This window comes from Neopsephotus bourkii, unplaced genomic scaffold (genome assembly GCF_033783945.1).
Source record: "Neopsephotus bourkii isolate Nb327-2 ecotype Australia unplaced genomic scaffold, CSIRO-AGI_Nbou_v1 NB_1373, whole genome shotgun sequence".
NCBI lineage: Eukaryota > Metazoa > Chordata > Aves > Psittaciformes > Psittacidae > Neopsephotus > Neopsephotus bourkii.
This window is the reverse complement of record NW_026901852.1, coordinates 3,790,731-3,817,500: the sequence shown is the minus strand read 5'-3', so window position 1 is coordinate 3,817,500 and position 26,770 is coordinate 3,790,731. Positions and strand designations below refer to the sequence as shown.

Below are 26,770 nucleotides of genomic sequence, written 5' to 3'. Positions count from 1 at the left end.
AAAAAAATGCATTTCACTTCAGTTCTGAACATGTCTGTATTTTCCAAGAGCAATTCTTAGAAAATTGCAAGAGGTTGTATCTAAGGTCATATGGACCTACAACAGTGGATTTCGTTATGGTATGAAATAGAGGAAATAGAGATCTCAGAATTGCAAGTAATAAATATGATTTTGATAAGCACTTCTACACAGAAAAATAAGAAATTCCTAAAAACTTTTCCGTGAAGCGCCTTCCTCGTCATGTCCTGTATTACTCTATACTTATAAATAATAAAAAAGGAGACTGATAACAGTAGCTTTATGTAAGCAAGCTTAGAAATCATGCTCAGATAAGTGCTTTTGACCTAAATCTTGTAGCGCCTCGATCTGACATATAACCCCACAACTGTGAAATTCTGTATGAGATTTAGCAGCTTGAAGCTGCCAACTGACCCGGCCATAAAGCAACCAGAGATAAGGATTTGAGGTACGATATGATACAATTAGACATTCACCTCCTATTTATTTCACTCCATTTCAGTATTTAACCTACTTAAAAGTTGCAAGCTTTTTATTAAAAATGCTAGTGTGACATATATTTATACGCAGCCAACAAAAACAAGAAAAGGCTCTCATAAATTAGATTTCCATGAATGAAAAGGGTAAACAGGAGATGCTCCTGCAAACCTCTTCTAGGCGTGCAGAGATAAAGGATGGTTCTACCACACAAAATAATCAGATACAAAAATAGCTGTTCAGAAACAGCACACCTAAGGAGTACTTTAATCAAACATTTAGGTTACCTGCCAAAAGGACCATGATCTCTTCAAAATGCAATGCGGATTAAAGTGTTATCTAACACAAGCAGAAAACTAACCTTGGAGTGGAAGTTCGAAATGTGTTCATCATAATTTTCATGTCTTTGGATAGAGAAACCAGCTTTTTCAGCTAGATTGCAAAACTGGTTTAAAGTATTCCCTCGGAGTGGAGCAAATACCATTGCTTTTCCCTGGAACATTAAAAAGAGAATTTATACATATTTAAAACTGGAAGGGAACCAGATATAACATACACCTGACTAAGCTTTTAATACACTCATGCTAGAAAAGTAAATTGTTCTCTTGGTTAAACACTAAAATGGGGTAATATGAATAATTGTTCAAATATGCAAGGTCTCTGTGATTAAACAAATGCAAAATAGACAGTAATAAATAAATATTTTCTTCAGAAAACTGCCAACTGCCAGACATCTGCTCCTTTTCATATAATAATGATGGCTATGAATTACCAAAATAAAACACAGAAAAAGCATACAAAACATACACTCAATGCAAAATCTATTTGTTAGCTCATGACCATGCAAAGACTGTAAATACTGATTTCTTTTTTTCACTCTCCCACATAGAAGAGTACCCCCCATTTGCTATCAGTGGAATTACAGCAGTGTAAAACAAGGCAAAATGGGAAGCAATTCAGACCTAATAATTGATTTTTTTGAAGGTATTTTAAACTACCTGAGCAGCCAGCAAAATTTGACCTGAAATTGGTAAATTGCATTTAAAGCAGGACTTAATGCTCTTGCATAGCAATTCTGGATCTTTCAAGACAATCAGGCCATTTATGATGCCCAGGCAATACATTATGGTCCATTTGCTAATTTTTTGTTCATCCTTCTGTATTTAAGAAAACAGAAATGACTGTACCTTGAAATGACAGATTTTAGTCATTCCGTGCAAAGTACTAGCCCCAAACCTAACCTACTTGATATAACATCTCTTGAAATCTTACTTGCAAAATTAATTCTAACTGGATGAATGCTGTGTTCTGTCACATGGAATGGAAATTGGTTGAAGAGCTGTAAACAAAGGTTAATATCAACAAACAGCACATCACACCAAGGGGAGCCACAAAGTTTACTGTGAGTTTTTGTATTTAACTTCTATATTAATGAGAGCAAAGACTAATTTGTGAGGTGCTGTAATCAACTGAAGAGACAAAAAAGGTATTTTCAGGGACCTGAAGGAGTTGTACAATGATTAGATGCTGTAGAAGAATATTTGGCTTGAGAAAATGCAATCTTGTATACCACAGGAAAAACTGACCAGAAGAGATAATTTCAACAGCAACTCTGGAAAGTTAGACTGCTGACACAGATACTTAGGAGGAGAGGGAACAAATCTGTGTTACAGCTCATGTACACGTATGCTGAGACAACATGTAGTGAGGCAGCAATAAAAACTCTACACTGGTGTCTATGGTACTAATGTGCACTTAAAAGACCCCAATCATTAATATCACAGCACTGTATTTATTCTCCCAATGCCTCTGTGAGAAAGGAAAAGACTGTTATCCTCATTTTTCTCATGGGAAATTTAAGCACAAAGGAGACAAAGGGCAATATCCAAAGCAACTCACTTCTGTTGATTTGTGTAGCTGTAACTTTAATTCTGTGGCTAAACATGAGGTGCAAAGGGGTGTAAACTCCCACCCAAGGCACTGGAATTGCTTATGTAAATGTTAGGTCTGAATATAGGCCCAGATCAGGATGAAAAACATTAAACACAGGAAATTCACAATCAGTTCCCTCACATCCTTGGCACGCTTTAATGTCATCAGAAAGTAGTGGGCAGCAAAGGAAGCCTTCAGCTGAGGATCCTCCTCTGGCTGCCACCCCGCACTTCCCAGAATGTTGTTCTGCAGAGACCTTTCCTGGTATGAGAAGGATGAGACTCCCCTCTGGAGTCCCTAATCTACATGGGCAGCTTCACAGAGAGATCACTGTAATGGGAAATGTGTTCCCTATCCAGGCCTTACTGACCACACGATTCACAAGGGGACTTCGGGAATGGCTAAACCTTGTGGACAGAGACTGCTGGAGGCTGCACATCCTACACTGGTCACTGATCCAACAGCTTCAATGAGGAAGCAATGCTCATACAACAGTATCCCCTTACAGATTTCCATTTGGAGTCAGCAGAGCACGTGGCCATTCCTTCTCATAAACTCCGTAGATGACTTCAGATTTAATTTGACAGAGAAATACAGTAAAATAGAAATAAACATCATATGAAATATCTCTCTAAACCAGGCTGAAAATCTTGAAATAGCTTCAAAAAAGGGGAATGGACTTTTATGGAAAACATCACACAATTACTTTTGGCCAGCTCCATAGTTTGTGCAAAAAACCCACTCACCTACTGAATTTACTGTGCATCTAGAACACCTGAGCATCTTGCCTTTGCTCATAAAACCCCCAAAATCTTGATTTAATAATCTCATACAATACAATAATCTCATCAAAACTGGCAGGCACCATGGAGGTACTGTTGTCAGTTCTGGTCAATCATATTCTGGGTTTAAAGCACTTTCTTGTCAACTGCCTGATCACTGTAATTCTGTTACTTGTTCTGGGGCTCCATTCACATTTCTGGTTTTAAACTGTGTTTCATTTCTTGGTTGCTATACAATAAAAACAACTAGACCAGTGGCCTGGAGCTACACTTGATGGTCTGTCCTAGGTTCATTTGATTTGAATGCAAAAGTGCCTCCCAGATTAGGATGATGTTTAAAGTTTCCTGGCCTTTTCTCAGCCAGGAAAATACTTGTGAACAAAACACACAAGAAAATGTCAGCTGCAATAGCTTGAAGTGTCACTAAAATGCTTCAGCAAAATAATGTGACATGTTGGACACGACTATGACTAACTTTACTCATGAATCATTATTAAATGCAGTCTTATTTGCTGGTACTAATTATGGCTCAATAGCATCGCATTGAGTTCACTGGGATAAGCCACAGAAGAATCAAAGCCTTCATTAAAAATGTTTCTAAATAGGAAAATACACAAGCAACTGCTTATTCTGAGATTGAAATAGCAAGTACATTTTAACTATAGAAAAAAAAACCAACCCTAAATGTTGGCAAGTCAAGTAGCATACTTATAAAAGGAATAAAATACATACATTGAAGATAAGTTTTTTTGGTGTATGATTTCAGTGCCTATTTCTTGGAATCGGTTTACAGGTGGCATTTGCATTCACAACAAATTCAGACAGAAATTGCAGACCCCAATAACTCTGTGAGCTGCTTATTTCTGCTTGTGGGAATTTCTGGTCCCTCTTCTTGTGCCAATACAACTGTTCACATGGCCATACTGTGAATCAGATGACTGAAATGACCAGAGTCTGTCTCCAGGAAAACAAAAAGTTACCTGAAACACATCACTCTGTGCCATAATGATTCTAATAGGAACATGTAATACCCTTAATGAAAAAGGAAATACTGCAGATAAATTGATCTCTTTTTAAATTAACAGTAAGAATAAATATCCCGTTCTGGATTTGCCCTTCAAGACAGTTTTGTAAAGATACCGATAATTTTCTGTTTACTGTACTTTTCCTTTCAATTTTGCTGGTTATTACTTTCCCTGAACAGTTCTATCCTAGGTTCACTTGAAAGATGTCTTAATCTAGATGTGTCTTCAATTTCAGATTGTTCCTCTATCAACTGGGCAAAATATTTCCAGTAAAGAAATGTAACTTCTAAATTGGAGACAAAATAAGTCCTGTAGAAAAGTGAACATCATCAAAGTAGTTTATGACTTAGACATAAAGTAATGCTCCTAAACTATTCTGAATTATTGCAACTGGCAAATGAGATCACTATTAATTTATTTTTCCCTTAAAGACCAAAGTATAGGGCCATAAGTAAAGTTTCCTCTGATGTCAACCTGAGATTTATACAGGTTAACTAGAACAATAAAAATAACTATCTTGTGGTTGTGGTTGCATCTTCTCTTGGAATTTCAGTTATGCTTATACTTCAAGTAACAGTTTGCTGTCCTCTAAGTTATGAATTACAGTAATTTGAAAGCCCACGCCAAGACCAGATATCCATCCATATCACCATCCATAAAGAGGATTAGGCAAATTACTTTAGTTAAAAAATACAGTTTGGACAGTGGTCCAAGACTTCGCAACTAGAAAGGAGCAACAATTTCCCAAGCTAGCGCTGCTGATAAGAAATAGGAATCATAGCCTAAAATGCATAGCAAGTAGAGTACAGGCTATGCTATTAATCACAATAATCAGAAGCAACCCACACTAGGAGGGCAGGTGACAAAAAGCCATCTTCCTCTATTCCATCTACATTCAGAAAGACTGTAGTTCATCTGCTCTGAAAAACAAAAGCTTATTCTGAATCTGAATTAGCTGATTGGAGTTAAAAAGCAACAAAGTCAGGTCAGTTTTCATTTAAAATCGGGTTATCAATTCCTAAAGTGTCTATAGATGGGAACTTGAGCTACGAACACTACTTAAGATTCAAGCTGCCTTACTGTCATTGTTTTTTAAATCAAATTCTCTGGTTGGGCTAATCAGCCCAGGTAAAGAATGCACGTGTGTGTGCATGTACAAATGCATGTGTGTACTCATGGTTTTGTCAATACAGACCACCAGACCATGATTAGGTACAAGCAGGAGAGAAAGCAGCCAAGAGCTATTTTTTCCCTCTAGAGGGTCTAAGGCAGGTCAGTTACCAGAGCATCTCTTGTACACTTTTCCTTCTGACACTCCTACTGCTACTCCTACTCCCCCAGTATCCTTTCATAGAATCTTAGCACCACCTAGGTTGGAAAAGACCTTTAAGATCATCAAGTCCAACAGTCACCCCAGGACTGGCAAGTGGCACCAGTACAGTGGCGTGTGGGGCTACCTGAAGAACCAGGTCTGGATATTGATCTGGGCTGAAAAAAAAAGTACTTTTTACATTTTTTTTAAACTGGAATCAGCTTTGATTATCTTTCATCCCCAAAATTACTGCACCCTGACAACTGATGACATATTATGGAAGTCAGAATGCATCACCCTGGGCAGGAGCTGCTTAACCTCCCCTTGCTGCCAATAAAAGCAATACGTGGGTAACCTTCTCCTTAGTGGCTACATTTTTCCTGTCTTCCTGGCAGCCATGCCCCAGAGCTCATTAAAATAATTCAGTCTTAAGTAACTTGCCTTAGGTCACTCAGGAAAGTCTGTGATAGAACCAAGAATAGAAACCTGATCACTCTTAGCAAAGAATGGGATTACTTACATGGCTAAAACGACTCAGTTTCTTAAGCCTTTGCACGTTTGGGTCTTCTGTTCCTTTTACAGAGAAAATCTCTTGTACAAAATTGCAATACAATTTTAAAACGAAGTTTGGATAATGCATTGCTACCATGAAATACTTTTGTTCTGAAATGGAAAGTTTACCTTAATGGAAGATTTCTATGTTAAGCATTAAAGGTAAAATTCCTGTTTCAAATTCCTACCTATAGCAATTACTTCACACGTTTTCTCCTATTTTCATTTTGATATCTTCTTTTTTAGTTTTTTCAGATTCAGCGTTATTTGTTGGGTATAAGCATATGCATATGACAGCATTTTTTTCCCTGTAGGTCTCAATTTAACAGCTTAATAGATTGAAATCAGTAAACTATTTCTTTAATGACATTCTTGTAGAACATGTAAGCATTTTATGAAAAGCTTAATTTTATTATATCCCAAGGCATAAAAAAATGTAAACACAGGGCTTAATGGAAAAAAGTTTTAGTCTACAATCTGTGCATAAGGGTTTTGCTTATAAACAGAAATGAAAAGAAAAAATAGTCTTTCATAATAAATAAATACACAATGACAAAGGTTACAATTGAAGGGATTACAAATGACAGAAGCCAACATAAAAACTTTCAATATCGTACTTTTACTTTAATACGAAGACATTATTATCAAAGGAAACTACTTGAGAAACGCTTTGATAAAAATAATCTGACGCTATCTTTGAAGCGGTTTCATTTATTTTACTACCCACTGTGTTCCTTATCAGAAGGCCAAGTATAAGAAGTTTCCTAGTTTATGATTAGGAAAGAATCTGATAGATTAGAAGACTCAATTGAAGTTGGACATAATAAGTATTAAAGTATTACATGACATTAATCCTGCCATTCCATTACTCTCTCAATCATTGTGCACAGACTAATTATTCTGAAGCCAGTGTTCAGGAGAAAATAGAAACATACTTACACTGGGCTGGAGTAATCTCTTTATTGCATCAACAAGGCTAGCTCTGTACTGGTCCAGAAAGAGACTGACATTGAGAAGAGAAGAGAATCCAGATTAAAATGGGTTTTCAATACTAATGATACTAATGCAGATAAGTACAAGGCTAATTACATATGTTTACACAATGCTGTAAAAGAGAAACTGTGATCTACATTTCTGCCCCGTTCAGGTACTTCTAAATATTATGAAATACATGAAACCAAATATAATCTAAACCAAAGCTAAAACACCATCATGAACAGATATTTATAGCTGAAAATCCCAGATCACATATGCTAGCTATGAAAAATACTACCATAGCAGAAATCAGGATCAACAGACAAAGTTAACATTTTACATGGTTTTTTTCTTAATACAAGGTGGGAGTGTGGAGGTTCTTTAAGTGTTTTCTGTTGCATTTCAGGTGTTACCATTAAGAGTATTTTTTCCTTTTAACTTCACAGTTGTGGCATTGTTAACTATTATGCATATTTGTTCCTTTTGTAAGCCTATCTCTCTATCACTGTAAAGATTTACAAGGCCCTACCTCCTCTCTCCCTCAAACACTGTTGTCCTCCCAAAAGTGAAATCCTTCATCTCCAGCATGGGTCTCACAAGGATAGCAGCAGAGTCAATTTTCCCATGTGATGTTGCCAACATGCTCAGCCCTATTTTGGTGTGATTACCTCATGATTTGAGGGGATAATTCATTCTTCATGCTCCTCAGTACCTTAATGTATATACTAATAGTGGCAACCAGGGTGCCAATCACTCTAGACTAGATGTTTGTGGACATGTAGTTACTGTGGATGAGAGTGCATTTACAATGGTTAGTGAACAACCATCGGATAGCAACTGATGTCTTTCAGTCCTTACTACCATGAGCTGCATTTATATTGGCAATTCAGGTGAGAAACTCTGTCAAGCAGGCCACAAATGATGTGATTTTTTTCGTCATTATTTTTCATGCCTTCTCTGCAATAAAACTGCTTCCCAGCCTGTGCCAAGCTTAAGATCCACAGTACATGGCATTTTGTCCATTCTTCATGATACTTCCCTTTCCTTTATTCTTAAACATCCCTTTTTGAAGAGATGTGGCTAATTTTTTTCCCAGGTTTGAAATTTCTTAAAGAATATAAAGAATATATGTAAACAGCTAAGAGAAAAAAGTGGTCTGCAATCACATGCCAGTCACTGAGAACAGAATGTGGGGATATTTAGGTACAGACATGCCAGAGCTACCAAGGAGTACATTACTACAATATTACATACAATAGCGTCAAGCAGCTATGTAAGAGCCTATCAGGAAACTTGGCAGTGACCAAATTTCATCAGTAAAATCTAGCAGAACCTCATATTGCTGAGAAGATGCAGTTGGACTGGGTATCTATACTTTTCTTAAAGAACATTTCATGTAAAAGTAATACCTTTTGAATTTCTTCTCAACACACTGAAGTACCAGCTAACAATTTCTCTGATAGCCTGCCCATAGGAAAATGTAAACTTTAGCAATTGGTATGAAGGCTGCCCCTCAGCCTTGATTAATTTTACTGGAAGAGCCTTACTGAAAAAATGCTTGTTTGAATTTCATTTATTGAAACAGCAAGTGATAGGTCTAATACCTCCTGGGAGTTTTAATGACATTCACCTCAGGTAGATCCCTATTCAGATAGATAGCATAAGACATCACTTCACCATGAGCTTAGCCCCCTGCAGAAGAGGTGGAATACAGTGCATGAGTCGTCTCCCAAAAGATTCACTAGGAATTATTAATTTTCTTCAACATAAAACATTGCAAGCAGGCACACATGTAGGAGTGGCTGAGATCCTGTGTAGACAGAAGTACACTCAAAATGAAAAGTGCATCTATGACATTTTTTATTCTGAAAGCAGTGTAGTGAAAACATGATTTTGGGGCAGCTTACCAGAGCTAAATTCCTTTTTAATGGAGCTGCATACCATTCTCTCCTTTTACAATGAGATAGGAGCACAACTGCTGCCACCAATCTTGTTCCTTTACAATGAGGGAACCACAGGCCTTTGTTCAGCAGAAACTGAGTGTCTGAGAAGTTCAAATGGTTACATGACCTGCTACATTAGACAACTTCAGTAATACCTTTTCTGTCCAACCCCAATTGAAATCTTGGTGGTATGGGAGGTTAACTCTTAGCCCTTTCAGCTTAGGAAATCCAGATAACCTGGGACAGTTGCCCTGGGTCTGCTCCCAAATTGTCCCTGCCATCCGAAAAGCCTGAACCTGGAAACAGGACCTACTTCAATTAAAATAGTCTCCAATATTGTGATTTTCAGTCTGTTGGTCTGTGAGCCACATACTGTGACCAGAGGGAGCACAGAAGGCTGGAAGCAATGTTAATGCAATGCAGTGACTCCAGGGAATATCTCCATCCTCTCTCTGAGTCAAAGGATGCCTTGGATGAGGAAAATCTTTAAGAAGTTGTCAGATAATCTGTGCTACAGACAGGACCAGTACAGGATTTGGACCATGCAAGGAGATTTAGTCACACAATTTCTCTTAGTGATAGAATTTGTATGACTAAATACTACCAGAGCATACTGAAAATGTACCCAAGAGAACCTTTAGAGCTCACACCAGCTTAGTGAAATTAAATAATGTAGTGTTCTAAATCATTTACACTCAGTTCTCACACCTCAGTTCTAATTTGGCTTAGCTCGCCATTACTTTAGTGGTAATGTCTCATGTTTATGTAGTAAGGACACTGTGAAAGAAGTAGCTCAGGAGAGGAACAGCAAGATTTTCTTGGGTCAGAAGGAAATGTGGATCACAGCAGTAGAGAGGCAAGAACACAGTTGAAGATTCAGACTTTGTTTAGGCAGTGCTCTTAACCTGCGAAATATGAATGAACAGGCAGGCAGTAATTTTAGATTACTATTAAAACCAAAATGAAAGTTTATATCAAAATTGTACAGAAGTAAGAGTCAGCCACAAGCAAACAAATTAAAATAAATCAAACCAAGTCGATTCTCAGTTTGCTTCATGTTGATACACTTTCATCTTGTCCCTCGCAGTAAGAGACATATATTTTATAGGCTACGATGCGAACTTATTTCTCTTTTTGCATATTTTGCAACTGGTAAAAGAGCTTAGTTTACAAGTGTACTTCAGACATAATTACATTAATACATAGTGCCTACTGAATACAGCCATTTATCTTTTTGTTTGCCTTCAACTGTGTGGCTGACATAAACTGAAAAAAACCCTTGCTTCCATGTCATCATATTCCAATGTACTTGAAAATGTGTGCAAGAAATCAGGCTTAACACCAGTAATACGTTTAAACTGAAGAAGGACAGAGATCTGACTGTGTTCCTGCACAAAAAAGGTTCCTTATATTAAAAGAAACTCACTAACCAAGATGAAATTGATGGGTTTTAAGCTAAGACAAGGGGTAATGGGTTAAAACTTAAACAGGGGAAGTTTAGATTGGATATAAGGAGGAAATTATTTCCTGTTAGGGTGGTGAGGCACTGGAATAGGTTGCCCAAGGAGGTTGTGAATGCTCCATCCCTGGCAGTGCTCAAGGCCAGGTTGGACGAGGCCTTGGGTGATGTGGTTTAGAGCGAGGTGTCCCTGCCCATGGCAGGGAGGTTGGAACTTGATGATCTTAAGGCCCTTTCCAACCCTAACTATTCTATGGTTCTATGATAATACTTCCAGTTCAGTTCTACATTCCTGGTGAGTCTACGATTCCCCATGACTTTAGCAAAAAAATCTTAGTAGGGAAAGTAATGTGGGATAGTCCCCCCTGATCTCTGCTGTGCAAATACTTAGCGTGTGCCGAACTTTAGGAATACAATCAGTCTAAGTAAAACGAGCTATTATGCATTTCCAAAATGATATGGGGATCTAGACCTGACACTGTCTCTACACTAAATTTATTTGTGAAAATGTTTTCCACAAGAGTGTGAAAGACAAAGGGTTTTCTATTGGCTCAGTCCTACTGGCCTTCACACTCCCTGGATTAAAAATTTCAGCAACATGTTTTGTAATAAAGAAAAGGATAGATGCTTCCTTTTAAATAATCAGAAATCTGAGGATCTCAACAGCTTTGGAAGAGTCTTGTTTGTAGCCAGTCCATGACAGGCACACATTATGTCTCCTCCTCTATTCACACTCACTCTTACAATCCCAGCACCTGCATGACTTTATATCCACAAGTGTAGGGCAAATGAAAGTCTAAAATCCTAGCAGCCCTCACCTGGACTTAAAATTGCCCCTCAAAAACATGAGGTTGGTGGATATACTTTAATGTTCCATTATTTCAGTGGGGTTTTTTTTCCCAGTGTATCCTTCTTCCAGGTGTAGCCTCACCAAGATGATTTTTTTTCTCTTATTTTTATCTCATTGTTGACATTTTACAAGTTATTTCGGAACTGCTGAACCGTGAAACTATTTTTATTGTCAAAATCCTGAATGGTTAAATAATGACCAGCTTTCACAGTTTGCCTCTTATTTATTTTATAATCTAGTTGAGCTACCAAATTTAGCTGTTAACTAATAGACTGTCTGTTCTGGGAAATAACTTATTTTCCACTCCTGCACACAAGCTTTAGGAAAGTCTGACTGTAAATATATGAATATAAACATATCGCTGCTAGTTGTAATCATGTACATTTTTACTTGAACCTCCATGTGGATTTGGAATATGTTTATGAATAGAGCTTGTTTTCATGTAAATGGGATCAAGCGGTACCACTGGTTAGCCATTCAGAGAATCAGACAATATCACCCTTGCTGGAAATACTTCAATAAAAATTTATCCATGTACCTAATATTTGAACTCAGATTTTTTTTTTGCTTTCTAGTTCTCTGTTCTAATCTCAGATTTTATTGACTGACAATGAGCTATATGATGGTGTTAAACTGAATGCAATCTATTCTATCTGTTTTTATCACTGTGTACTTCAGGTTTCAGCTGAGGAGCTATAAGAAAAGAGATTCTTTTTTCCCCTTTTCAATAGCAGCCCCAAAATTTCAGAAAGTAAAATCCTGCCACAGTTCTCAAACCAATTCTGTTTCTCAGACGAGAAATACATGAAAATGCAAAGAAGATTCAAGTTTCAGAAAGCATGGAACATTCCCCCCCCCCCCCCCCCCCCCAGCCTTTTCATGTACCAGAAACCCCAGTGTCCATAATTAAAAGAATGATTTCTAAAAGGAACAAACAATGAAGGGATTTTCATGCTTATTAAACTATATATATGGGCACTTGCGGTAAGAAAATAGGGACAATTCGTGATGCACTTTAAACTAACCTGCACATTTCTATTTATTTTTTAGAAATCTATAAATATTTATACACTTACCTGCATCTTAAGTGCTTCAAAATAAATGTACAAAATACAGGGATTGAAAATGCATTATGTATTTTACCTGTCATGTTTGATTCTTTGTTTCCCAAGGAAACTACACTTTTTCCAAACAGACTGAGAGGAGTGTTAGGCAGGAATATCACTGAAAAAAACCCCAACTTAAGTCTTGCTTCACTCTGCTGTACTCCCAGCACAAATAGGATGACATGGTGTGAGTGTCAAGAATACAAGAGATGGCACAGCCAGGTTGTTTTGATATTTGTGTGAAGAACAAATTTAACTCTAAATCTCTTGGCAAGACCTTGCTTCACCCACATAATCTGGAGAACATCCATATGTGAGCCTCGTCTAAGCCTCCGAGAAGACTGCTGCCCTCCTGCTCATGTCCGCCAGCACTCTGATCTGACTTTCATACTTAATCTGATCTAATCCTGTCCAGCATTAACTTCATCTGTGCAATGAAACCTGGAGTATCCATTCTAATATTTGGTGAGGAAGGCATTTACTAAATTACTTGCTGAAATCATATGGTGTTGTTTAGCTCCTTATTTTAATCAGATGATGCATCTCTGGGGCACATTATCAGCGATTAGCTAGAAACCCTTCTCTGCCCTTTTTGGAAACAAAGAACTTTTCTGAAATCAAATGCTAAGAGAAACGAAGCACTGTTGCATTCTGTCAACAAACAGGTATTAGAAAAAGGAAAAAAAAATATGATTAAAACACACCTTCTCCTGTGCTATACAAACCCAGTAACTTTCCTGAAATCTGAATTGTTCACTTAAATAGCAAAATATCAAAGGGAGAAAAAAAAAAAGCTTTAGAGGAATATTTTAGCAGAAGCCACTTAAAAAGCACATTGTTTAAAAAAGACAATATACAGCTTCGAATTTCCTTTGCCTTTTTCCTTTAACTATTTCTTAGCAAGGTGCAGAAATCTGCTGAACTGAGCTGTGTGAGGAAGTCTGTTTTTGTCAGGGTTCGGTTTCTCACAACAAAACATAAACAGCTTTTACTGGTTTGGACACTGAACGGATCAGGAGCAAATGTCCGTGAAGGAGAGAGAGATTCGTTTAAAAATACCGGCTCTTTTAAATAAAATTTGCAGATCTCTTTTTACACTGTCTCCATTTCTGTAACACAAATGATTAAGAATATACCCTTTTTAAAGTTGGCATGCAGCAAATACAGCACGGCACAATTCTGCAAAGCCAGTATCAAAAAAGGGCTGTGTCAATAATCAAGCCCATGTGCATAAATCATGAAACAATACAGCATGTTGTAACATGGATCTATCTACCTTTTCGTAAATTAAGTGCTGTACTCTTATTTTTTCATTAAGAATTCTCTTACAATTACCATGTGCCTGTGCAAATAGTATAAGGTCGATGTCTACAAATATTGCTGTCAAATTTATTTAAGAACTAGAATACGATAGGGGAAAAAAGGGTTATGAAAATCTTTTTTTCCCTTGGAAATATTTTCCAGGGAGCAAAAACCATATCCCCTTATATCAATAGTCAGATCTTTCCTAAGAAGTAAGCTAATTGAGCTGTTTGTGTTGATAAACTCCCTTTTCTCCAGACTGTTCCTCACTGAGCCATAATTATTTGCAATTTGCCTAAGTCGTCCATTTACTGATACGTCAAGCATGAAACAGAGGCAATTCCAGAAAATGGAAATGCTTCTCAAAATCAATCTTTGGGAAATAATGTGGTAGAAGTTACTGTGTGATAGAAGACTACCTTATAACTGTCACATGGAGATGAATATTAATTTGTTGAGGTTAAGGTGGCTTTGTGCTTCATTTGTTGACTTTGCTTAGCCATCAGCAAGCAGCACAGTACAATTACTCCAGCAAAGCTATTTTTCTAACATGAGTTTTATGATTTTTATGTACTTACCAGTCAGCACACATAACAATGTCAAAATGTCCTTCCAGTTGAGAGACATCTGTCTCATTATCCCATCGTAAAATGCTAGAGGAAAAAAAAGATTAAAAAAAAAAAGGGAAAGAAAAAAGGACTTACATTTTTCATCTTGAGATTTTTAAAGTATTAATATTATTCTTATGTGACACAAGTGTTTTAAAAAGTACCTGCTCGTTACTTTCAAAGATGAATGCAAAATATTATTCTGTACATTTTTAAGGTTTTAAATTTTAAAGCTAAAGAGCCATTTTTTATTGCAGCAGAAAGGCAATCCACAGTGTCTGATGAGTGAATCACCAACAGACAGTTCTGAATTAGTGACACACGTATGGCTTCAGATTTTCACCCCTTAACACCACTGCACGAGGGAGTGAAGTCAAAGTCTCGACAACCTGAATGAAACACAAATTTACAAAGGAGATGTGAATTCATGGATCTCTGTTGCATCTGGCAGGCAAGTCAGTTGTGTTTCTCATTGATGAAGTGAGCATTCACTTGGGCTGGAGGGAGGGGGGAGAGGGTGAAAAATGCCAAGCTTAACTTCAATGCCAGCTATGTTGCCTCAAGCAAGCTTAAAAATACAGCAGTGCTGACTCTGTCAACACCTATTCTCTCATAGGTGGTAAGTTATTTAATTCTTAGGTACCCAATAGTAGGCAAAAATGCACATATGTACAAAGTTCTTTGTTTATAAATGCTGCTGATTTACATAGCTGCCACGAAGAATTTCAGTACTTTGCTACCATTTAAAACTCAGTAACTAGTACTGAACTTGTACATAATTAAAATATTATTATTATATGAAGATTTAAAGCTGCATTTTTATTTTTAGGATATTAAAAAAAAAAAGAATCTATCCTTATTTTTCATTTCCTGGTTATTTATAATAGAAAGTAGATAAATATTTATGGGAAAAGTACTTGTGGGGGAAGGGTCTAATCTGATCTTGTCAGGTTGTGCATGCTTATCTCAGTTTTGTATGAGTCTTGACCAAACAGACCCTTTAGTCTTCCTGCAGCTATAATCTACTTCTGGTTAAAAGCCATCTCCATTCACATCCTACTCCTAATATTTAACTGAGGATCAGTTATAATGTGTTCATTCAGAAATGTTCCCTAAGTATACAGGAAAACAACAAATTTTATACAGAGACTACACTATGTGCAAAAAAGGCTTGAATATGCAGCTAGATATAGTTATGGTACCCCAATATGTGTTTACATGTGCACAGACATGAAATTTGAGAGAGAATGCTCTTAAAACATGGAAATTATGAAAGCAGAGGCCCAGTTAAGTTGGGAAAGCTTTGATTATGTGGGGCTCAGTATTACTGAACAGATCAGGACTCATTAGCCCATTTGCCCTCCTGGAATTTACAGACACAATCCAAAGAGAGAAAGGAGTAGATTAATTTAATTTTTCCCCCTCAAATTGAAAGTAATCCAGATTTTAGAAGCCTAGGTAGCTTTGCATACTGGCACGCAGCAGGCATCTAGTAGTGGAAAGTGACAAAGGAGAGTTCTCACTCTCAGCTGCTGACTGCCTGCTGGCTACCAGCAGCTTTTTCAACCCTGTTTCCGTGGAAACTTAGGTTAGAATGGTGAAAATTAGGTAAAGGTAAGTTTTGTGGGTTTAAAGCACGCACTCTAATACTTTAAGAATCCTGAAGCAGAACTGGAAATTGGTAGATGAACTGTGAGCCTTAAATGGCCACCTTTGGTTCTCATTGCTACAGAAACAGAGATCTGATCAGTACCACCATAGGGATCTGAATGATGATTTTTTTAAGCCATATATTTACTATACTTCACACACACAGTTTGGAAGGCAGCACAGGTGCCTCCTCATGGAGAAAAACCCCACCTCTCTCATGTTACTGTCAGATTCCCGCTAAGCATCCAAAACCCAGCATTTTCTGTGCACACCTACTGCAGGCACAAAGAAGTTTGTGTGGGTAGGTACAAGCTCAGAAACCATAAAGCTGAGCAAAATATGGAACTGACGAGTTGCCAGGAGCATGAGCAGTGGTGCAACGTGACTGGCATGTGTGCTGTTGGAAGAAGTGAGCTAAGGGGCCCAATAAGCCATTCTTCCTCCGTTTTCCTGATCTAGCACCAGGGCTGCTCTTGGTCTCTAGCTTCAGTACAGTTGCATCCCTGAAGGCATGGTAATTATGCAAGGCCAATAATAAATTTACACGTAAGATCTTCAAAATCAACTTAGCCATATATTTTCAAAAGGTACAGGAAAATCTTAATCCCTCTGTTGAAATAACCATGTAAACTAAAGATAATTTCTATGAAATAAGTACCAACGGGACTCTGATCTCACTCAGGATGTATGCACACTGGTGAGAGATGCAACTACAAGCTGTATATATTTATCCATGCTATCTTTAGCCGAGTGCAAGCATGACTAGTAAGGGAAGTGCATCCAGGGTATGTGAAACTCAGTACCGGCTGCAACCTCCAAAACTGTTTTGCTGGCTCACTCTGGGCTACCATACCTACACAATTATCCATTTAATGCTTCCACAGATTTGCGTGAGGTGCAATGAAACATCTGCACCTGCATGGGTAAAGCAGGCATGCCCCTGCATATCAGGGAATCAGAAATGATCTGCTTAGAGTCAGCATTATTACATCATTAACACTGATGTCAGAATCAGCTATTTTGAACTCTAGTGCTAATGAAAGCAGTGAATCAGAGTCAGTATGTATATAAATACCATCAACTACCCATACAAATTCTTGTAATCCAAACACAATTGCTGAATGTGAAATACAGAAAAATCCACTCATATTGCAAAACAACTCTGAGAAAGGTAAAGATGTCTGTATGTGTACCTAAATGCATGTATCTATATGTAATAAAGGAGTGAGAAACAGTATTTTTTTCAGGGATTATTGAGGTCATGACTCTTGGACTTTAGTGGTCAGACCTGAAAGAAATATCGAGGGCACCATGAAGTAAAGGCTGATTGCATTTCCATTTAAAGTAAAGCACTGCTAGGAAACCCAGGAAAGTGTTAGCAACCGAAGTCTGAAAACCTCAGTCTTTATGAAGTTTCCTTAAAAAACCACAGGCTTAAGTGTAAAAATACCATTCCACAAAGTCTTTAGATCGCTAAGTATGATGCTGAGTGCCAACATGAAAAAAATGCAAGTCTTGCTAATATTTTCCTCTTATTCCCTTTCCAGTGATGCTAAATCAGTTTTCAAAAGCCACTTTTCTTCCAGCAAACTAAGTTTTAAAGCCATGATACTTAAAAACCTTTCTTTTGAAGATGCTACAGTATTAATAGCTGAAACAAATTTGTACATTTGAAAGATGTGTTTTATTCTGCATTTCTGTCCAACCCACAGCATCATTGTTTTTTTTTGTAAAAAGAAACAAACCAAAACCAAACACAAACCAAATATATTTAAGTCTGTGTAAAGCCCACTCTTGGCATTATTTTGTGCTGGCTTATTTAACTCATGCAGGTTTTGTTTCTTGAAATTGAAAACAGGTAACCCAGCTTCGGCAGGAAAGGGTTTGAAGCCACTGGAAATATAAAACAGACTGGGAGCTTTTCTTGGCTACAACAGGAATGCTATAAAAATAAGATGTGAAGGAAAACCACTACTGCACTGTTCAGCTACAGCTTAGGTCAAACTGATGGTGACTGAAACCTGCTACCTGCTCATGGCTACTTTATGGCCTGTATCAAATGTATTTGATCAGTTTTCAGAAGAAAAGTACCCATGTCACAAATCTATTACTATAATTAGCAGTCTTGATGGTAGTCCTAGCAAAAAGGACAAGGACTAAATGAGCTATGGAAAATTAACTATCTTCTCACCTGCAGAGGTGGCTTTTCCAGGTCAGGGATAAAGCACACTACCAAAACAGTCTGAGAAAATAAGTATCATAGAATCATAGAATAGTCAGGGTTGGAAAGGACCTTAAGATCATCAAGTTCCAACCCCCCTGCCATGGGCAGGGACATCTCACACTAAACCATGCCACCCAAGGCTCTGTCCAACCTGGCCTTGAACACAGCCAGGGATGGAGCATTCACAGCTTCCCTGGGCAACCCATTCCAGTGCCTCACCACCCTCACAGTAAAGAGTTTCTTCCTTATAGCCAATCTAAAAGTATTCTAAAGTATTCTACAGTACTCTAAAGCAACAAAGTCATTATAACAAAGTCAAACCACCAAAACCATCAAACAACACAACCAATTTCCTCCCTCTCCTCCTCCCCAGTTTATATTTTAAACAGAGAAGCAAGCCAGAAAATGTGATTAAAAGTATTATACTGACAATTGAACAAAACGATCAACTAAGAAAACTTTAAGTACTACCATTATACCCCCAAATAGCCCCTCATATTTCAAAAGAAAAAAAAGCATAACAAATAGCAAATGTTGCAGGGATAGTTATGGCAGCCAAGGCTGTATTTCCCCTGTACATTCTAATTTATGGAGGATAGCCTGACAAATGTCGACACTCTTTCTTACACTGGTAAAATATCTCAGCAATCTACAACAAAAGACCTGATTTTACCAGGTTTTTATTTCTCATGCAAAATTCCTCATTACTATTATTATTCAACTTCTGTCATTCAGTGTTTGTCTTCCCAGTGTGCCTAGGCAGGTAACTTACATGAGAAAAAATCAGGTTAAGACTCTGATTGTTAAAACTTGAAACATTTCCAAGTCCCTCTGAGATGTTCTTGTGATGAATGGCATAGGCTAGAGTAGCTCTCAAGTTAGCGGAGAAGTAGTTGTGCACATAAAGACAAAAAATCAGAATTAGAAGGAAGGACAAAAGACACAAAAGCTTTACTTGCTTCAAAATGTATTAATAGTTTCAATAAAGATAAAAAAAATTGTCCCACTTAGCAGATGAACAGCTACCAAGAACCCCCATCTACCCACCTCTTCTTTTCATATTTTAATTTAGGTTTCATTCTTTGAAAAGCATTATCATTGGTAAGCATACAGGCTCAGGTAAAAGATTTTGTCTGGGGGTTTATATGACTTTTTCTGTGACATTAACCAAGCAAGTTCATTAACACATTAACAAAAGGCATCATTGGGATGTTTCTCCACACCTTGATCTTTGTTTGAGATGCCTTAGTTTTGTATAAAGATCAAGAAGATGGATTTTAATCTAGTGAAAGAGGCAATATGTACACCTATCATTACAGCTCCTCTGAAGAGTCTTGCACATTTGCCTACTATAATTTCCCCATCTTTCTCATTATATTCTCATTAGGTTACTCTTATTTCTCCCCCTTCTTTCACCTCTGCCTTTTTTACCTTTATTACTTCACTTTACTTTGTATTCTTACCCATTATCTGATTCCTACAAGTGCATACCTTAACCAAGGTTAAGTTTTCAACCCCAAGGTATGCAGCATCATTCTCCCTTTCCTCTCAGACTTCTAAGCAGTTTGAACGTGATATTTACAATTGCTGATGGACATTTCCTTCTAACAGTCTTCTTGCAGATTTTGGCAACTTCCACATCATTTATCTTTGTTAAACTCTGCTGCTCAGAATCTGCACTTTATACTCGTTCTTCTGGATCCTTCTCTCTTTAGCAAAGTAAAATCTTGCTATTCATTAGAATTTTTAATTCCACTATTTTCTGTCTGGGTTTTAAAATTGCCTCTTAGTGTTTTTTCTTTTTATAATGTGCTCTTCTAAAGATTATCTTCAGACCTTTCCCACATTTCTGATAATTTCACAATGTTCCACCTCAACCTCTCCCTCTGTATTTTACTTCTGGGCTATGTCATCCATAGCCGCTAAACCCAGCTACTCATTTTTAGACTTCACATTGTGTATCCACTCACAACTCTCTATTTTTCAGAGCCTCAACGAGTGAGAAGCTCAGCACCTCTAAAGTACAACAAGGCACTGTTGTTACATCCTTTTCTTGATCCCTTTGGACATAACCATTAATTATAGTCTGTAATCTAGACCTAGCTCAGACCTTCCTCTGTATTTGCATATCTCAGCTCTTTTCAGATTTTGCTTATTCACTCTGCATATCATCTCTAAGAAGTTTCTTATCTAGCCACTCAAACTGTTGACCATGTCATCATCACTTATATCTTAACAGCACAATATTATTCTCTATGCTCTTAGAAAAGCGACTTAGACTCAAGAAAATGCAGTCTTGCCCTATTAATACTTGTTCAGTAGGCTGCTGTAAAGATTGTTTTTCTTGCCTACAAGCCTGATCTTGTCACCTCTTTGTACTCCTCCAGGTAAGTTGTAAGTCTTCTTTTCCAAATGCTTCACAAGAGTTTACTTCCACATTTTTATTCTCTCATTCAGTATTGAAAGGACAAGTCCGTTCTTTAATCAGCAAGCAGCTTTAAGATTTTCTTCCATCATGTTATCCATGAACATTCACAAACCTGCTTCATTATCCTTGAAACTACATTAAAATATCATCTACAAAAACTGAAAAGAGGCTAGGTTGCTCTTGTTCCTCCAACTCTGTCTCTCATGCCAACTACAGTTATCTTCGTTGTCCTTCTTCACCAAATCTATCTCTAGTCTCAGACTGTAGACTCTTAACAGAAACTACCTTTTTTGCTCTGTGCTTCTACAATTCATGATGAAACCTCATCACGTTAACGTGGTAATGCAAAAGAAAAAAAAAATCACCAAAACCAACTACTGGTCCCTTCTAACTTGAGATATTTTATGATTCTATGATTCTACCTAGGTTTTCCTGCCTAAAATTTCCTTTCTAAAAGTGTCTGAGGAAGTTTCACGCTTCCTTTATTCCTTATTCCGAGAACATATTTTCTCTCTTATTGTGTAAAACGTATTTTGCTAAAATTCAGATGGGAACATTACAGTTTTGTCTTAAAAAATTCTAACACTTCTAAAAGTTCTAACACTTACACATTTGCTGCTTACCAAAAGCTGCTAAATTTTGTGGACATAATAAATACACTGCATGTAAATACAACTGTGGCAGAATAAAGTTTTGCATTTTGTAGACACATCACAGCCCAACATTCAGCACACTCAGCGAGAATTGTCTCGTATAAAAATGTTATTAATAAAAAAATACCACTGGTGTTTGTAAATTTGCCTGTTCACACCCCTCCTCTACATCAATACATTCTAATTCGGTTTTTATTTAGGAGACTGACTACTGTTTTTAGCAAGGTCCGTGTACTTAATTACAGACAAAATGGATGGTTCTTATGTTCTAATTCAGACTGACATGGTAAAAAAAAAAAAGACATAATTTCAAAATGCAAGGCAGCATAAGCCCATGTGGCACAACCTTACTGGTAGGATCAGTGAATGAAAGCTTTGCAAAAGTTTGTTTCATGAAGGAAAAGCAGGCAGGATTTTGCCCTGTGGAAAATAGTTTATCAATGAATATGGGGAGGATAATCAAGGGAACAAGAAGACAAAACAAAGAATGTGAAGCAAACCAGGTGGGTCCATAAGGACTGAACTGAAGGAAAAATGAGAAAGAGCAGAAAAGATGAAATTCGTAAGTGCTTAAATTCTAAGGGCAGAAGGGACCATAATAAATACCCCAGAGTTCAAATTTCTGTATCAAGCCCATGTATCTCAGGAAATTAATACACGTTTCAGAATGATATTGAACTTGATTTAAACACATTCACTGCTTAAGAAGCTATCACTTCCCATGGAAAAATGTTCTACTGTATTATCATTCTGTCAAATCTCATTTTTTTCTAGACTGAATATGTCTAGCTTCAATTTCTACATCTTGTTAGGTACTTGTAAGCTAGATCAAAGAGTGATCTTCTATTAAAGAATCTTTTTTCCCCACGAGACTTTCAGATCAAAATCAATTCATTTCTTCACAATCAAGTAATTTATTTGACAAGTTAAGTAAACAGAGCTATTTAACACTCTCATTTCCAGACCCTGATTCACTCTTAAGCCTCTTTCGTGAACCCCACTCATTTTCAGTATCCTTGGTTCATGTTTGAATAACTGAATATTAATTGAAGATTAATGACTTCAACAAAGATAACACTATAAGCATCATTTTGTCAAAATTTAAAGTTTGTTCCAACTTTCCAATGTCTGTGGCAAAGATTAGCCAAGAGCACCTGTAAATAAGAAAGTGTGCAAAAGATACTCAATGACTGCCTATTAAGGTAGAGCCAAGGCAGACAAGGAAGGGTAGTTAAAACATTCAATGGTAACAACAAGAACCAGAACACAATGCAAAAGTTGACTAAAAAGTTGAACATTCAAAAAAGCATAGGGATAAAATAAATAAACTTCAATTCTAACATCTCATGGACATTTTCCTTTAAAGCCCTAGTGAGAAAGGTGAAAGCTTTCTCTTATCAGGGGTCTCCACCTAGTCTTTCTGTCCAGTCCAAGAAAGTACAAGAACAGTTTTACCAAAAGTATGTTTTTTTTTAAGCTAAGAAGAGACCATAATAAAATAGCCAAGAATTTGATCAACATGTACTTAAAATAATGCAGCGCTATACTTTAAGCTAGCACCTAGCTTTTCTCTCTATTCTCTCAAACACCTAGAATTTCCCCTACAAAGCTTGCTATCTTTTCAAGGTTTTTTTTAGATATACTTATGTGGTCGCATAAAGAAGGCAGATGAAGCTACAGTGCAACATAAAATAAATTGCAACTCTATTAAGTCAACATAACCGGGTGAAATACACAAATAGGACAGACTTGGAAATTCACGAAAGTCAGCTAGTATGACCAAATGCTAAAAAAAAGATTATTTGAAACAAGATGTCGTTCCTCCAAAAGTTGAAGTTGCACCCAAATAAAGAAAGGATCAGAAAAATAGAAAATTTAATATAATAACAAAATTAGAGAGGCCAAAAATGATTGTACTCCTTTTTTTTTTTTTTTGTTCTAAATATTCCTGCCAAGATAATCAGGACACGGAATGAGCACTCAGACAGGATAACAACATTTCAGAGATGTGAAATTAATTCTTTGCATGAGTACAGAGAATTAATTTCACTCTAGACAAGAAGCCTTTTTTGATGTGTCTTCTGTAAAAGGCGGTCCTGCTTTATAAACCTTGAGCTCTTCAAAGGTGTCAGCAAGTATTCAGATAAGGGTGATCTGGGTAACACAGGCTGCTTCTCATTTCAAAAACTACTGGCAAAGACCCTCACCAACAACATTTAAGGAAAGTAGGCAGCCACTGGTGAAGAGTTGTGGCATGGTTAAATAACAGAACAAAATACAGTATGATCAGAGGTATGGAAATGGTTTCCACCTGAGTTGGTTTTCTGTGATAGAGCGCTACAAATTCACAATGGACATGAACAGACGGACTGTTCATTGCTTCTTCCCACACATGCATAAAGTGATCAAATTAAGAGAATGGGAACCAGAAACCTTTTCTTCCTTACCAAAGAGCAAGAAACATTCCTTTTGGCAGCTCCCTTCTTGCTAATAGATGCTGTCATGCAAGAGGGTTACATGAAGAGACTAGAAAAGTAGTCGGAAGAAGGGAATTTCCTTTAGGGTTGCTAATCTGACAAACACAAAAAAGTGCAATAAATATGTCTTCAAAAAGCTTGAATTTAGCAATACTCGGATAATTCTGATAAATGAAAAGAAAGTCTTTACTAAGGCTGTCCTACACTGATGTAACCTGTTGCATAACCAGCTGAAATCAGAAAGCTGGCATATTTGAAGAACACTGCAGTAAGGTAAAATATTCACATGTTGACAGTTACAGAGAAAGAGGTAATTAATGTAAGGATGGAATGAGGATACTATAGTTCAGTGCTTTATCATTGAGACAGCCACTACTACACTGATGCCATTTAGTCTTTAGAAAGATTTTCTTTTTAGGTTTAATTTTAGAAGCTTGTAAATTCATTATATTTCTAAGGAACACTAAACTCTTGGATAAGATTATAACCTATCTGTTAAACACTGAGGAGAAGAAGTTGTCACTTTTGGTCATTCTTTATGTGGATTCTAATGTTGACCATTGAATGAAGAAAATACTAATCAAATCAAATCAAATCATAAGGTCCATCACACTACAAGCATTTCTCTCTTGGTGTACTTGTTTACACTCTTATGTGGAACGTAATCTCTCTAAGACAACTCTTAGCAAAACAATAACATTTGTAATAACAGCAAATTCTACTGTCCGAGTCCCTGTTTCAAAAAGGTTTTCACATTAAAAGAAAAGAGCAGAGATTCCTTGATACTGTTATTGTTAATTTAATCATTAGTGATCATTGAAGACAATGACATGATGCATGTCAAACTAACAGTTGATGGTACAAATGACTGCTATCAGGATAACTCATAGGCTGTTATGTGGCCTACTATGTGATTCATGGATAATTTCTGAACTGTGAAAAAAAATGACTGTCAAACCCATACATGGTATTAATACACCTTACTGTGGCAAGTCATTATTAGTAACTTGGTGGCATTACTATACCTATTTCCAGTAAGCATAAGCAAGAAATACTGAACATACCCGCAGAAGCTAAAAATAAAACAGAATTCTATATCCACTGCTGAAGTAAACTGTTTACTAAATATCTATTATTACATTATAACACATAAAATGACAAACTGCCAGTTTGGCTTACATTACAGTACTTTTAAACAATAATCAAGAGTTGGCAGAGAGCTAGGTAAGTGCTCGTTTACTGCATTTCATATAAATCTAAAGAAATAGATGTATGGCAGGTTGTCCTAATCTAACTTCTCTTGGCTCATACTGGATTGTTCCTTTCTGCCCCATGCATGTTTTGGCATATTTTCCAAGTCTAGACTGAAATGTCTGGAACAGTTACAAACTGATTATCATACTGATAATTTCTTCTCCACGTGTAAGGAAAAGAGTACAAGATCCTGACAAGAGATGAAGGGGCAGTGAGAAGGGTCTATTCTGAATTATCTTTTATATGGAAAGAATCTTGTAAGATTACAGCAGTCACTGTGCAAAGTTGCAGGAGTGGACAGTGTTTCAAGGATACGTTTAAATAAGAAACATGACTTCTCCAGATTAACGTTGCAGAAAGTCACTTAAATATATCACTGTAGTCATTTACCTGCAAGCTCTGATCAATGTAAAAGAAGTCACCTCATGTCACTTCACATGCCAGTGTTGCATTCTTCTCTACAAAGCATTACATTTTCTTGTGGGTTCCCCCCCCCATTATCATTACATATACAACTCCCGTTGTAGTAAAAGTGCAGCAGGGGTGTATTTTTCAGAATTTACATCAGCCTCTTAGTTTCTTCAAGGCCTTGAGAAGTGATCAAATAACTTTCTTATTGCCTTCATCACATGTCATTACTGAATCTGAAGGACTGATCCATCCATCAGCACTTTTCAAGTAACTAAACAGAGCATAACCTTAATTTTGACAGGAGAAAGAAACTATTAATGTGTATGACAGAGAAGTACAAGATTATCATTATATTGAGGATTAGAGAGTCATCTGAATATCTATTTTATAAAACTTTACACTGTTGCAACAGATCTGCAAAAGCCTTAAGAACGTACAACTAAAAATCAAATTATGTGTTTATTATAATGATCCTATAGTACTTCACTTTATGTTGCAATTTAATTATTTTATTTACGCAAATAAGGCCCCCAATGCTATTGCACTCAAGAAGTTAAACACTTGACATTTTTACTCCTTAAAACGCAACATTTTATGATGGCTAGATATGTTTATTAATTAGTGATTATTAACACCCAGTAAACAACATCATGTCTTGTAAAAACACAATCTTTCTTCACAGCGTGAGGCTGAAATCTATTATTCACTGATTCCATATGCTGAAATACACTCAAATGATCACAAATGACCTTAAGCATTAGATAAATGTAAATGAGGACGGGGCAGAAAATGTGATTTTGATTGATATCTAAAAGACCAGGTTTGAAGTCTTGACAAGGGATGAAATCTGAAATTTCACATAAAGTACATGGCAATTGGAAATCTGCAACATCTAAGCTTCTGGATGGATGTACCACATAGATTCTCCTCAGCAGGGATGAGATCTGAGACTGCTCACAAGAAGCATTCAGCGCATGGAACCTGAAAGACCATTCCTGGGGCCTGTGTGACCTTTGTCTACTTGGCAGGTACTTATTAGGATGCAGAGATATATCTCTAAGTTATATGCACGTAGACCCTAATGAAGGCAGAATTTTTCTAACCCTAAGTGCTCACTTAAAAGAACTTCTCCACACAAAACGGCTGCATAAGCATAGGGATAAATGATGTGAATGATAGCCATTAAAATTGTATGGGTTTAACCCTCTATGTTAATAACCTTATTCTGCTGTAACAGCTTGCCTTTCTCAGCCCTTTTCAGCTCTACTTCTGTCACTTTGAGAAGGCCTGAGAGCCTTTTTGGAATTAGAATCATCCAAAAAAATAAAAGGA

General features: G+C 36.9%; 1 protein-coding gene across 1 annotated transcript in view; it reads right to left on the bottom strand.

Annotated features, from left to right (window-relative positions):
• The window catches only part of CAMKMT (calmodulin-lysine N-methyltransferase), a 210,175-nt gene that overhangs the window by 7,317 nt on the left and 176,088 nt on the right, over positions 1 to 26,770 (bottom strand). The window contains exons 8-10 of the mRNA XM_061367200.1: positions 14,312 to 14,386; positions 7,038 to 7,101; positions 857 to 988 (exon numbers count right to left, since the gene is read on the bottom strand). Coding sequence (XP_061223184.1) covers positions 857 to 988; positions 7,038 to 7,101; positions 14,312 to 14,386 — 271 coding nt within the window. The remainder of the gene's footprint in view (positions 1 to 856; positions 989 to 7,037; positions 7,102 to 14,311; positions 14,387 to 26,770) is intronic.